General features: G+C 36.6%; 1 protein-coding gene across 2 annotated transcripts in view; it reads left to right on the top strand.

Moving 5' to 3' along the window:
- LOC126416143 (putative inorganic phosphate cotransporter) overlaps positions 1-15,913 on the top strand; it is a 195,167-nt gene that overhangs the window by 172,733 nt on the left and 6,521 nt on the right. For both annotated transcript variants that reach the window (XM_050083690.1, XM_050083691.1), the window contains exon 9: positions 8,275-8,416. In XM_050083690.1, coding sequence (XP_049939647.1) covers positions 8,275-8,416 — 142 coding nt within the window. The remainder of the gene's footprint in view (positions 1-8,274; positions 8,417-15,913) is intronic.

The raw sequence follows: 15,913 nt of genomic DNA, 5'->3' as shown, positions 1-15,913 counted from the left end.
CAGGAATTTAATAAGAGACAGTACCACCTCATCCCCCTCTCCCACTACGTATGTGGAATGGAAGTCAAGAATAACTAGACATAGGTACCAGTACACACACACACAATATATATAAAACTGAGCAAATAATGATGAAATTCTACATATTATTCTCAGATAGCTTGAAAATTATAGCCAAAATAGGTTTATTACAATAAAAAATTCGATTGAAATAGAATGAATTGCTCTAACTAGACCTGTTACTTCAGATATTATAGGATAAGGTGATATAGTTCTGCAGTAATGTCAGCCATATTTTGTAATATTTTTTCCTGAAAAGAGAATGACAAAAATACAATGCAAAGTCAATAAGCATACAGGACCCTTCAAGAACCACACTCGTAAACTCAAATGGTTGTAAAATAACTGTTTAATGAAATTTTTGCTTTACTATGAAGATCAATTTGAATTAACTTTGATCCACACAACCATAAGATAATGTACAAAAAAATTCTACATGGTTTGTTTTCCATGGCAAGAGTTGAAAACTGACTGTGAAAATTAAAAGAGATAGCACAACAGCCAATGATAATTTGTTTTTGGATGCAATTGCCTTCAGTGATTTAGATGTAAATTCAATAGACAATGATTTATCTGATAATAATGATCAAATGTTAACAATTTATTACACTGACCAGTTATATTTAGAACACAGAAAAAAATTATCACAGTATCAGAACTACTCACTCAGTGTTTAGAGAGAAATTATGGAAAGAATGCTAGGAAAAGATTTTTCAGGTAGACATTGTAGATAGGAAATTTAACTGTTCCTTAAACATATTCCTATATAACTTTAAGTCTTATTTTAACCTAAAGCAAATGTGCATAAAAATGAACATAAGTAATTACAAAGGATGGGTAACTTGTGGGATTAAAGTATCTTGTTGTAGTAAACATGACCTCAATTCAGAGGACAAGAGATAGTCAAAAGTTGAAACCCTGTTACTACCAGTACTGTAAAATATACCAGTCCATCACCAAAAAAGCAAAACTAATATACTTTGCTCAAGAAAGTAAAACACTCTAAAGGTAATGCAAAAACTATTTAGGACATTATTAAAAAAAAGTAATGCTCCAAATGAAACTGAGTCCCCAGAAAAAAGGGGATTACAAAACTTTTCAGGTCACAAAAAATTGTAATTATGCTAACTGTGAGGGTGTTCCTAGCAGAATATTAAAATCTTGTGCTGAACTGATAGAGTTATCCTTGAAATAATTCTGTTGAAACAAATCATTCTAATCACTGCACACTGCAAAAATGGATGCTGCCTGATGGCACTACAGCGCATAATGTGGTAAGAAAAGTATATAAACAGAGCACAGATGAATAGGGAACATTCTAGTCACAATATGGGCCATGTATGGGGAAATCCACTGACGTAAATGATTTTGACAAACGCCAGATTTTTATGGCCTGGAGATGAGCACCTCAGAAACAGTGAAACTGGTTGACTCTTCATGTGCTGCTGTCATGAGCATCTATGCAAAATTGGTTGAAAGGCAGTGAATACGCAAGTATGTGACAGTGCGTTGGATGTCCATGCCACATCACAGAAGGTGGAGGTCAGAAGCTTACCAGACCAGTAAATCAGGAAGGACAGCAACTTGTGGAAAATCTGGTGGCTGAGTACAATACTTGTGTAGGGACAAGTGTTTTGGAGCACACCATTCAGCACACATTGTTGAATATGGAGTTGCTGCTGATCCCTACCTTTTCCTATGTTGATCTAACAACATCATCAGTTACAATTGCAATAGGTACATAATCTTTGAGATCAGTCTGTGGATCAATAGAAATGTGTCACCTGACTGGATGAAACATGTTTCTTGTTACACCACGTTGATGATCATATACGGATATGCTGTCATCCAGGCGAGTGGCTGCTTCAAACATGCAATGTGCCATGGATGCTGGCTGGTGGGTGTAATGTATGCTATCAGGTGCTAGCTCTGTGCCCGCAAACCACCAGTCTGTAATTTATCAGAATTGTCTGACCCATACATAGGCATCTGGTGCCACATATCTCTTGCAAACTACCAAAGACTTCCTGTGCCATGCAGAATCACTATTGTATTATGTTCCAAGGTGGACCAATACACTATCAAGCAGTATGGTTGTAATCTTTTGGCTCACCAATGTATCTTCATAATCAATTAATGTTTCAGGACATATTTTGTGACAACTTAAATTTGCTGTTGTAACATCCATCTATAAAGTTGTGCAAACCACTATAATTACAAACCTATTTCACTCATTCTTGTCTTTTTCAAATTTATTGACGAAATTACCTGAGCAGAACTTGTTAACCATCTGTCAATTAGGCTCTTACAAAAGATTCTCCATGTGGAAGCCAGTACTTCAGAAATGAAATTCAACCAGAGCTCAGTAAGAAAATTTATTCTGTTGGTATATTCTTTGACTTGCCAAAGCCTTTGACTCTGTTGTTTTATTTGGCATACTAATACGTATTACATGAATACTTGCCAATTGTGGACTTTTCTCCTTGTTTAGTAGTGCACATGAGACTGGCAGTTCCTGGGCAAGGGATGACTATTTACAGACAGCCATAAGAATATCATGTGATTTTTGAAACTTTTTAATTATTTTAAGATTGGCCAGGTTAGATTTTGCCATTTTGTGTGGACTATAAGACTTTATACTATCTGGTTTATGAAAAATGTTAGAGGTTAGTAAATCATGAAAGTATATGGAACCTTATTCTGCCTCCGTTGTCTGAAAACTCCTACTTACGAGTATGGAATCCATCTTTAAATTAATTTTTTATTATCATAAATTATTCAGAATCTTAATCAGTATCTTAATTAATTAGAGAAATGTGTTCTCCAATACAGAACAAAATACAGCAACAAAATATTTGAGGCATTAAGACAAAATATGTAGTCAAAACTGTAAGTGTCCGAATGTTTAATGTCAGTTATTTTGTAAGTCAATTAGTTTCAGATAATTTAATGTATGTTCTCAGGAAGAGTAAAATCTCTGATTTTGAATGAATGATAACTGTGCTTCATATTCTACCCTTAGCTCAACAAATTTCCCCATTACTTATGGTAGTCAGAATTTCAATTAACCATAACTTTTCATTAATTAAATTTATAGTGAAACCAACTGTATCAATGTAATTAGTAAGATAAATATAATCAAATGGACTATAAATTTAAATGGAACGAACAGTCATAACACTGTGTAAAATAGGTATACACACATCTTGCTGATGGGTTGCTTTAAGACCTTGAAATTCTTGTATGCACTTCACAGTTCATTTTACTCCTTAATGCTCTTTGTTACTGACAATAAAAATCAGTTTCAATAGGACTGTGATTTTTTTCCTTGTCTAGGGTCCAGAGTGGAGTTATGTACGTCTGTACAAAAGTATTCAACAAGCTCCCATTTAATATAAAACAAGAAATTATATATAAACAAAATAATCAATTTTAAAAATATAATATAATTTCATAGATAAAAAATCTACTCACCAAGCAGTAGCAGGAGAAAACATATGTAAGTTTAAGCAAATGTGCAAGCTTCTGGAGCCAGTAGATCCTTCTGCTTTGTTGAAAGACTGAAGAGGAAGCAAGAGGGATAAGAGAAAAGGATTGATGAGGTTCAGGAAATGGAGGGAGTTCAAAACAATTTTCCAGAACTCTAGTTCAGGGTGGACTTATAGAACAGGATAAGAAGAGAAGACTTTCCTTCTCATCCCATCCAGTAAGTCTCCCCTGACCCAGTGTTCTGGCTGACTTTTCCGAACTCTCACCATTTCCTCAACCTCGCTATTCCTTTTCCTTCATCCCTCTTCCTTTTCCTTCAACCCTTCTGGCAGAAGAAGGAACCACTGGCTCCATAAGCTTGCAAATTTACTTAAACTTTCTATATGTTTTCTCCTGTCAGCACTTGGTAAGTAGATTTTTGTATCTAGCCGCTTATTATTATTATACCATATATATGTGAATAATCTGTACATATTTTTTCCAGAATTTCAGCATGAAAAATTTGGGTGCACAGAATAATTGCAATAAAATCAGTACTGCTTCACATCCAACAATAGATCCTGTTATTTTGTAGTGTTGTTGTGGCATCAGTCTATGATATCAGAATAGCATGTTAGAAGTGAAGTACACTGGTGTTCAAAATTAAAACAACAAACTGCTATTGCCCATGTTGTGTCTAATTCATGGTATAATCATACAAAATGTCAGCAGATGTCCATACAATCATATTATGCACAGAATATGGTGTTCCAGTCAGTGGACAAACATGTCAACAATGGCGTCAGGGCACCTATCAAACGGGGTAGTGTTTACTGGCTAGACTCACATCCACAATAACTGTGTGTACAGTCACAAACTGTGCAGTATGGCACAAGAGGATGCCTACCAGACTCTCTGCAGTGGAGTGCCATAAGAGTCATGGAAGCAGGACAGTTGCAACCTGATGTTACCTAAAGGCTTAATGTGAATCATTCTGTTGTTTCTCAGACGTGGCAACAATTTATAGAAACCAAAACAGTATCCTGAAGGCCACAGCAGTGCCAACCATGTGTGATATCAGAAAGAGAGGACCGTTACTGGGCAGTAAGGCCATGACAGTACAGCCTTAGTACTGCACAGCAACTGGCATCTGACCTTACAGCATCCATTGGATGTATTGTATTGAGACAAACAGTGTGCAGAAGGCTTTGGCAGGGTAGCCTTTATTGTCAGAGACCTGTGTATGTGTACCTCTGATGTGTCTTCACAGAAGGGAATGTCTTGAGTGGAGTTGGCTACATGCCACCTGGATGATCAAACATTAGGCCAATGTTCTTTTCTCAGATGAGCCCTGATTTGGTCTGGAGAGTGATTCTCGGCACATTTACATCTGGGGGGAATGTGGAACATGATTTTGGAATCCAAACATTATGGAAAGAGACCAATATCAAGGAGGACCGTTCATGGTGTGGGCAGGGATTATGTTGACCACTCGAACACCTCTTCATGAAACTGAATGGGTGAATTGACAAGCTTTAACTGCTGTCAGGTATCATGACAAGATTTTGGGACCTCATATGCAGTTGTTGCAATGTGTTGTGGACCCAGACTTTGTACTGATGGACAGTAATGCTCGACCTGTTAGAGCATGGGTGGTTGACGTTTTCTTGGAAGTGGAGGGTAATGCACGTATGGTCTGGCTTGCTCACTGTTCCAGTTTGAATCCCATAGAGCATATCTGGGATTTGCTAGGGAGACAGGTTGCATCACATCAGTATCCACCAACCAGTCTCCAAGACTTGCAAGTAGCTCTGCAGGAAGGATGGGCTTTATTGCCTCAACATGAGACTTAACATCATTCACAAAACACCCCATCATTTTCAGGCCTATATTGCAGCCAGACGTGGTAGCACACCATGCTGAGCACATTAAATAGTTGCCAGAATGTGTGCACAAAGCCGTTAAGTTGGAAAAAATGACTAACATTTTTGTTGACCATTATGCATATTGCAGTTGTTCATGTTCTGTGTTATTTACATTGTTTCTACTTTATTATCACCAGTTTAAACTGTTTTATGGCAAAATAAATGCAACCTTGCAAAATGTCCATTTGTTTCTTTTATTTTGGACACCAATGTACTAACCACATAGAAAAACTTATAAATATTGAAGAAGCAGAAAACATTGGAAACAGTGCAACAGGAAGAAAGTACATTGTGAGTCGGGGTTGTATTTGTGACTAGGGGGGGAAAAAAAAACAGAATGCAGCTTTGTGCCCAAACAATCTGTATCTCGAAAAAAGATTCTGTGATTATGTTAAATGAGGAGCAATAATATGGGTGCGTAGTGAGTAGTGAAATGTGCCAACTCAAAACACTGGCTTTAGCCAAAGAACTAGTCATCACCTGTTTCAAAGCTAGACAGGGTTGGCTATGAAGATTTTTCAATCAAAATGGATTACACTTTCAGCAGAAAATTACTATTGTACAAGGGCTACGAGGAAATTTTTAGAAAAAAGTAGTGAATTTTCATTGCTACATGATCGATTTGTATGTGAACACTCCTATGTATTATCACAAATTGTTAATGTGGTTTAAAAAGAGAATCCAGTGTCATGATACAAACTGGAAGCAATGAAACACAAGGGTGTATAGTGATGTGTGTTACTAGTGATGGACAAAGCTGCCACCTTACATGATATTTAAAAAGAAAGCTATTTTGAAAATATTAGTGAAAGGCACATTGGTGAGAGCGATTCCAAAAGAGAGGGTGGACAATGAGCTTGTGGTTGACTGGGTGACACATGTTTGGCAATATCACGCTGATGTGTTATTTATGTAACATGTCGGTCCTTCCAAGGGCATATAACTGTGGAAGTGAGAGACAAGTTACAAATTGGGTAAAGTGACTTGGTCATTATCCCTGGAGGTCTAACATCCATCCAGAGTTGACCATTCAAAAGTGCACTTAAACACTGATATATGCAATGGATAGTGTACACAAACAAAAACAAATTGAAGCCTTTTATTTATTTATTTATTTTTATTTCCTCTCTCAGCATTAGGGTGCAGGAATTTTTCTTGCATAATGGTATTTTCAACAGTCAATTTGGATACTTATAATTTTGTTAGTGGTAGGAGTGAAAAGATCTCCTGTGAAACATTAGAAAACGCCTGCTCTGAAAACTGCCTAGAACAAATAGTTCAGAACCCCAGTCATGATGGAAATATATTAGATGTAATGACTACAAACAGACATGACTCTTTGAGGATGTCCACAGTGAAACTGGTATCACTGTCCATAAAACAATGGTAGCAGCAATGATTAACAAGATACAAAGGAGGTCTAAAAGAAATGGAAAGAATTGTATGTTCACTAAACTACATAAAGAGACAGTGGTATCATAACTCAGTGAGTAATATGGCTTTTAGCTCAAGACAGCACGTAGAGAAACTCTAGCTTGAGTTTAAAAGAGGATCTTGCACTTGTTACAATGTACCTAGAACAGTTCTCGATAGGTGGGCCCTCACAATATACACTCACTGTAAAGGACCTTCTAAAGAAACAGACACTACATGTAATTGACGTAAAAGAAAGCATGAGACTATAGACAGAGAGATGTTCAATGAAATGTGTTTGGCAGTTAGGAGATTAGTGTGTGAAGCCTTCAAAACTACCATAGCACAATGTTATCGAAATATCTCTCACAAAACCTGCAGAAATTCTGTAGTGCTCTTTTGGGAAGTGAGTGTAAGAATTCCAAAAGCTTCTGCCATAAGCAAGGTTATCTCCTTTACGTTATATTCTTATTGCTCAGGTCTTTTGCATAAACACTTTATTTACTTAGGTGAACTACCCCAAAAGTTGATTCTATAAGCCAACAGAAAGTGAAAGCAGGCATGTGAATGACTAAAAGTTGATGAAAGTACATGTCACAACTGTGATACTCTGAATAGCGTACTTGAGATGCTTAAAGTATGTCAAGTACTGTCTCCTTCTACTGACAGTTTCTTCTATAGAAACTTGATTACTGGAATTTAATTTATATGTCAGTTCCTTTGCTTCTCTGTGTGTTAAGATTTTAATAAGGGCTGTAGGTTATCTCTCCCCTACACCCTCCTATTCTCTACAGTCTTAACAGTCCCTTTCATTAATTTACTCCATCAGAACAAAGCTGCATAACGAAAGGTTAGGGAAATCTAATTTAAATGCTTGGTTACTGCAACTGTCTACCTTTCATTGGTCTACTGTTTCTCAAAAATTATTTTGAAATTTGTTCACATGGATCTTTTTGACACCTGAAGCTCCTGCCTCATGAGATTCACAGTGCCTGTACAAAGTAGTCTTCTTTCTGATTATGCATTTATATCCAGACTCTGAAAATCACTGTAAAGTGTATGGTAGAAGGTAATTTCCCTGTGTAACAAATATTATGGTTTCTTCTCATCCCAGTCACATATGGAAAGTGGGGAGAATGTCTGTTTAAATAACTCTGTAATTAGTCTAATCTTGTCTTTACAGTCCAAATATGAATGGTATGTGTATTCCAGCATTTTTGCGTAACACCAGTTCTTGAAACTTTGTAAATAGTCTTTCACATGATAGATCCTCCACTAACAATACTCTAATAATCTCAGTCAATCAATGGCTGAATTAAATCTTTTCCAATTATATCAGTATAATTGGGGCACATATTCATTAGCAAACCTTCATCTGAAAGTGTTTGTTTTTCTCGCTTTCTTACAGAGCACTGTGTTGCAATGGAGAATGGTGTTCTGGATAACTGTGGCTGTATTATTAGCAACAAACTTGATCTTTGCTCTGACAGCTTCAGGGGAAATTCAGCCTTGGAATGACCATTCAGAAGAAAAGAAACCAAAAGAAAAAGGTCAGTAAAATTTAATGCAACTTTTATGAGAACATAAAGAAAAGAAAAATCAATTTAGTCATACATGTTTTAATCTGATCTGTTTAGTTTGACAATACTTATACATGTTGATGGCAACACTTTAATGATGTGCTTCCACATGTTCTGCTGAATTGTTGTTCTCATCATGTAAACAACAGCTAGGCATAACACCTGGAAATAGATCATTGTTTAGCAGCAGTTTTGTGCAATGCCTGAGTAGACATAAAGTAATATAAAAGGACACTGTTCTGGGGTTTGTTGCAGTGGAGGGCACTCTTTGTAAGTATCAATGCAGAAAATGTATGCTGACCAATTCACAGGCTGCAAGTTATCCCCTACCTTTTTATTATTTCTTAGTACTTTTTTTGGTTTTTTGGTTCTTCATTTTTTTTAAATATTTTGTGATGTGGGAAATTTCAAATAGTGAAACTTATTCTGTCAACTCTCCTTGTAAGCTAGTGACCCACTGACAAAAAGAACAAAAATCAAATCTTCCATAATTCCAATTAAGAAGTTGATGCTGAAACATGCCCATCCTTATATACCTGGTGTTTGGCTATATTGTGGCAGTAATCATAGTATCATACACCTCTTTAACTGTCGCATAAAACATGCACAGGGGTTACAGTGATTCACAGTTGCTTTATGCATGTAAGTCAAATTCTAATAGTACCACATTAAGAAAACAGTATCTAAGAAAGTGATTTTAATTTTTAAAAAGTTACAAGGAGTCTGTTGACTGGTAGAGTAGCTATTCTTGTCTGAAACCATTCATTCTTTCCTGTGTAATTATATTCCAGGAAAATACTATAAAAACTGAAAAAGCATTTTCTGTTACAATAATGAACACTAAGCCTGATCTACAGCATTATTAGTAAGAACCCTAAAGGATTTCTTGAAGACTCAAGGTATTTATACTCACATGGCAGTGTATTGGCTCATGAATACTTAAATTAGAGGTACTTTACTTTTAATTACGAGATAGTAACTGTGTTCCCTTAAGGCAGTATCCCTTCACTGTGTGAATTAGAGATAAGAGACCACTCCTGTCATCAAAACAATTGGGGTAGTTAATTATGACATACGACTGAGATATTATCAGAGCTTACAGTGGATGTCATTGTGATGATTGAGAATAGAATGCACAGTATGAGTAATAACTGTGTATTTGATCACTTCCTGTTTTTGAGTGCCTCTAGCATGCTGCTCAAAGTGATAAATATTGTGGACACAACTATTGAACAGTGGCACACATTACAAATTATGAGACTTTCAGTTTACTGAAAATTTATCAGTAATTTTAGTGGAAAATTTCATTCATCATTCATTCTGTCAGTTTATTTTTAATGAACTTTATAATGATGTGAAACGAGTTAAAAAAAAATGTTCAAATGTGTGTGAAATCTTATGGGACTTAACTGCTAAGGTCATCAGTCCCTAAGCTTACACACTACTTAACCTAAATTATCCTAAGGACAAACACACACACACCTATGCCCGAGGGAGGACTCAAACCTCTGCCGGGATCAGCCGCACAGTCCATGAGTGCAGCGCCTTAGACTGCTCGGCTAATCCCGCGCGGGAAATGACTTCTTATGTAAACTGCACTTGCTATCAGTTATATGACTGTGCCTGACAATAATTATTAATGCATATCTGAAAGTAGCTTGTGTAGCTATTTAATTTATATGCACATTCTTAGTTAGTTTCAGTTAATTGTCAGTACTGTTCTTCAACAGTGTGCTATATGGAGAAGACTAACATGAATGATGATAAATTCTTTAAATTTCAGAATCAAAAGTACCTCATTCACTCGCATAGGACAAAGAAGAAGGGGAAAAACACAACAATTTTGTAAATTTAACCTTATTCTTTACGAACCCCCCCACCCCCCCAATGAACCATGGACCTTGCCGCTGGTGGGGAGGCTTGGGTGCCTCAACGATACAGATAGACGTACCGTAGGTGCAACCACAATGTAGGAGTATCTGTTGAGAGGCCAGACAAACATGTGGTTCCTGAAGAGGGGCAGCAGCATTTTCAGTAGTTGTAGGGGCAACAGTCTGGATGATTGACTGATCTGGCCTTGTAACACTAACCAAAATGGCCTTGCTGTTCTGGTACTGCGGGGGCTACTGAAGAGGACGTTGTTATCAGGAGAAAGAATATTGGCCTTCTATGGATCGGAGCATGGAATGTCAGATCCCTTAATCGGGCAGGTAGGTTAGAAAATTTAAAAAGGGAAATGGATAGGTTAAAGTTAGATATAGTGGGAATTAGTGAAGTTTGGTGGCAGGAGGAACAAGACTTTTGGTCAGGTGAATACAGGGTTACAAATACAAAATTAAATAGGGGTAATGCAGGAGTAGGTTTAATAATGAATAAAAAAATAGGAGTACATGTAAGCTTCTACAAACAGCATAGTGAATGCATTATTGTGGCCAAGATAGACATGAAGCCCACGTCTACTACAGTAGTACAAGTTTATATGCCAACTAGCTCTGCAGATGATGAAGAAATTGATGAAATGTATGAGAAGATAAAAGAAATCATTCAGGTAGTGAAGGGAGATGAAAATTTAATAGTCATGGGTGACTGGAATTCGAGAGTAGGAAAAGGGAGAGAAGGAAACATAGTAGGTGAATATGGATTTGGGCTAAGAAATGAAAGAGGAAGTCACCGGGTAGAATTTTGCGCAGAGCATAACTTAATCATAGCTAACACATGGTTCAAGAATCATGAAAGAAGGTTGTATACATGGAAGAACCCTGGCGATACTAAAAGGTACCAGATAGATTATATAATGGTAAGACAGAGATTTAGGAACCAGGTTTTAAATTGTAAGACATTTCCAGGGGCAGATGTGGACTCTGACCACAATCTATTGGTTATGAATTGTAGATTAAAACTGAAGAAACTGCAAAAAGGTGGGAATTTAAGGAGATGGGACCTGGATAAACTGAAAGAACCAGAGGTTGTACAGAGTTTCATGGAGAGCATAAGGGAGCAATTGACAGGAATGGGGGAAATAAATACAGTAGAAGAAGAATGGGTAGCTTTGAGGGATGAAGTAGTGAAGGCAGCAGAGGATCAAGTAGGTAAAAAGACGAGGGCTAGTAGAAACCCTTGGCTAACAGAAGAAATATTGAATTTAATTGATGAAAGGAGAAAATATAAAAATGCAGTAAATGAAGCAGGCAAAAAGTAATACAAACGTCTCAAAAATGATATCGACAGGAAGTGCAAAATAGCTAAGGGGGGATGGCTGGAGGACAAATGTAAGGATGTAGAGGCTTATCTCACTAGGGGTAAGATAGATATTGCCTACAGGAAAATTAAAGAGACCTTTGGAGAAAGGAGAACCACTTGCATGAATCTCAAGAGCTCAGATGGAAAGCCAGTTCTAAGTAAAGAAGGGAAAGCAGAAAGGTGGAAGGAGTATATAGAGGTCTATACAAGGACGAAGTACTTGAGGACAATATTATGGAAATGGAAGAGGATGTAGATGAAGATGAAATGGGAGATATGATACTGCGTGAAGAGTTTGACAGAGCACTGAAAGACTTGAGTCGAAACAAGGCCCCAGGAGTAGACAACATTCCATTAGAACTAATGACAGCCTTGGGAGAGCCAGTCCTGACAAAACTCTACCATCTGGTGAGCAAGACGTATGAGACGTGCGAAATACCCTCAGACTTCAGGAAGAATATAGTAATTCCAATCCCAAAGAAAGCGGTGTTGACAGATGCGAAAATTACCGAACTATCAGTTTAATAAGTCACAGCTGCAAAATACTAACGCAAATTCTTTACAGACGAATGGAAAACTGATAGAAGCCGATCTCAGGGAAGATCAGTTTGGATTCCGTAGAAATGTTGGAACACGTGAGGCAATACTGACCCTACGACTTATCTTAGAAGAAAGATTAAGGAAAGGCAAACCTACGTTTCTAGCATTTGTAGACTTAGAGAAAACTTTTGACAATGTTGATCGGAATACTCTCTTTCAAATTCTGAAGGTGGCAGGGGTAAAATACAGGGAGCGAAAGGCTATTTACAATTTGTGCAGAAAGCAGATGGCAGTTATAAGAGTCGAGGGGTATGAAAGGGAAGCAGTGGTTTGGAAGGAAGTGAGACAGGGTTGTAGCCTCTCCCCAATGTTATTCAATCTGTATATTAAGCAAGCAATAAAGGAAACAAAAGAAAAGTTCAGAGTAGGTATTAAAATCCATGGAGAAGAAATAAAAACTTTGACGTTCACCGATGACATTGTAATTCTGTCAGAGACAGCAAAGGACTTGGAAGAGCAGCTGAACGGAATGGACAGTGTCTTGAAAGGAGGGTATAAGATGAACATCAACAAAAGCAAAACAAGGATAGTGGAATGTAGTTGAATTGAGTCGGGTGATGCTGAGGGAATTAGATTAGGAAATGAGATACTTAAAGTAGTAAAGGAGTTTCGCTATTTGGGGAGCAAAATAACTGATGATGGTCGAAGTAGAGTGGATATAAAATGTAGACTGGCAATGGCAAGAAAAGCGTTTCTGAAGAAGAAAAACTTGTTAAGATCGAGTATGGATTTAAATATCAGGAAGTCGTTTCTGAAGGTATTTGTATGGAGTGTAGCCATGTATGGAAGTGAAACATGGACGATAAATAGTTTAGACAAGAAGAGAATAGAAGCTTTTGAAATGTGGTGCTACAGAAGAATGCTGAAGATTAGATGGGTAGATCACATAATTAATGAGGAGGTATTGAATAGAATTGGGGAGAAGAGGAGTTTGTGGCACAACTTGACTAGAAGAAGGCATCAGTTGGTAGGACATGTTCTGAGACATCGAGGGATCACAAATTTAGTATTGGAGGGCAGCGTGGAGGGTAAAAATCATAGAGGGAGACCAAGAGATGAATAAACTAAGAAAATTCAGAAGGATGTAGGCTGCAGTAAGTACTGGGAGATGAAGAAGCTTGCACAGGATAGAGTAGTATGGAGAGCTGCATCAAACCAGTCTCAGGACTGAAGACCACAACAACAACAACTTTATGAATGTTACCATCCTCAGTACAGATTTATACCTCACTGAAGGCCAATAGACACAGAATTATTTGAATTTAAGCTGTCATCATTCTTTCAACCAGAAATAATATTTATCCTAGAGAGTACTGTTAAATGGAAGAAATATCTGTAAAACAGTGATTCTTTGAATTATTGCACTTTTAAATATCATAGCTATTGCACCAATTTTATCCGGAAGTGGCTTCATGATACTGAATGGTAGCATCTTTATGTAGTATATCTACTGAACCAATTTTACTCAAAAATGGATCTAAGATACTGTCTTCACTACACTGCAAGTCAAGATCATAGAAACATTTCCCATTGCAAGCAATGCTACTATGTGTTGTAATTTGTAACCAGATTTTTTATTTCATTGAGTCATGTTCTGGAATAACAATACTCTGCTCAAGATTTATGCATTCCACTCAGAATAGTTTTCTTGAAGCCCCTCCACACCATAGTTCTTTAAGCATCTCTTGGCTTCATTTGTCTCATCTGGTAGATATAAATTTATTTATTTATTTTTTGTCCATTCTTAGACAATATACATTATATGGATGTCACCAGTGAATGTACAAATTATGGTATGAAGTCTAAATATTTTCTTTAAAAATACCATTTACATTGTTTAATAAGCATAGGTATTGTGATGTAGAACTAATGTACATAAATACAAATCCCTGCATACATATTACACAAATAAAAAAAGATAATTTATATTGTTTACAAAATATACTAGATGTGTTGATATGGAACTAGCAGACATAAATACATAGGCAAAAACACATAATACATGAATGAAAAAAATATAACTTATGTTAGGTATTCCCAACAATTCTTTGATTTTCATTTAAGATATTCATCCAAGGCATAGAAACAATGCTCTTACAAAAAAGTTTTGCAGTTTTTTTTTTTTTAAATAATACATACTGCTAATTTCTTTTATATTCTGTGGCAGTTTATTATAGATTATCACACCTCGATCTCAAGACTGTTCTGAGCTTTTAGCTTATTTTTTCTATCTAAATGGAGGCAATGACCCAACCTTGGGGTTACGATAATGAATAATGTTATTCAAGCTATAATTGTCATGATTTTTTCTGATATACTTTATGGTCTGAAAAATAAGCTCATAAGGAACAGTCAGAATGCCCACATTTTTAAATAATTCTTTGCAATGAGCCCATTTATTTCATTTTGTCATTATTCTTACCACTCTCTTTTGTAATCTGAAAAATGTTTGTAGATTCTGGGTACTATTTCCCCAAAAGATTATTCCATAGCTAAGGATGGCATGCACATAACCAAAGTAAGCTGACCTTACACAGATGGCACTGCATACTGATGCAAGAACTCCTAAGTGCGTAGCATGCTGTGGAGGTCCTGTTTGAGATAATCACGACATGTTCATTCCATTTTAGTTGGCTGTCAATGTGCAGTCCTAGGAATTTAATGTTAGTTACATCTGTTATTGAAGTGTTGTGTAGTTTTATATTTATGGACTTGTGCTTCATGTTTCTTCTAAAGTACATGCTGCTTGTTTTCTTAATGTTGAGAATTATTCTGTTCTCTGTAGACCATTTGTAAACATCTGCTAGTGCTTCACTGGCTTTTTCCAATAGCAGGTCAGGTGTCTTGCTGGTAATCAGTATGTTACTGTCATCAGCTAAAAGTACTTTTTCTCCATGCTCCATACATTGTGGAAAATCATTAATATACATTAAGAGCAATATTGGGTCCAGAACACTTCCCTGTGGGATTCCTATATTAACATACTGTATGTCAGATAAGTGATTTACCACATATTTGGATATGCTATATGAAATTTCTGCTCTCTGCACTCTGTTATTTAGATACAATTTGAACCATTTATTTACCACTTCCCTGATTCCCAGAGACTCCAACTTGTGTAGAAGAATGTTGGGATCAATGGTATCAAAGGCCTTCGATAGATCTAGGAAAATTCCAGTTACATAACTGTCCTTGTCTAGAGATTCAAGAACAATTTTTGTAAACTGAGCTATTGCGTTTTCATTGCTTCTGCCCAGTCTGAAGCCAAGTTGTTCCTTGCAGAGAAGATTATGTTTATTTAAGTTGCTCATAAGTCTATTTTTCATTAAAGTCTCCACTATTTTGGAAAATACTGGAAGTAAAGCAATTTGCCAGTAATTTTCTACGTTTTCAACATCACCTTCTTTGTGAAGAGCTAGTTTAAGGTAGTCTGGGAAGCAGCCAGTCTTAAAAGACTGGATACTGATGTCAGTTAAAGGGGCTTTAATGCTGTCTATCCACTCTTTTAACACATAAACTGGGACTTCGCCCAGTGCTGTTGAGGATTTGTTTTTTAATTGTTTTATGGTACTGCTTACTTCTCTCTCAGTAGTGGGGAGCAGAACCACTGAATTTTTTGTGTAATTT

The sequence above is a fragment of the Schistocerca serialis genome, chromosome 8 (genome assembly GCF_023864345.2).
Source record: "Schistocerca serialis cubense isolate TAMUIC-IGC-003099 chromosome 8, iqSchSeri2.2, whole genome shotgun sequence".
NCBI classification, from domain to species: domain Eukaryota; kingdom Metazoa; phylum Arthropoda; class Insecta; order Orthoptera; family Acrididae; genus Schistocerca; species Schistocerca serialis.
This window is presented reverse-complemented; position numbering and strand designations above follow the sequence as displayed.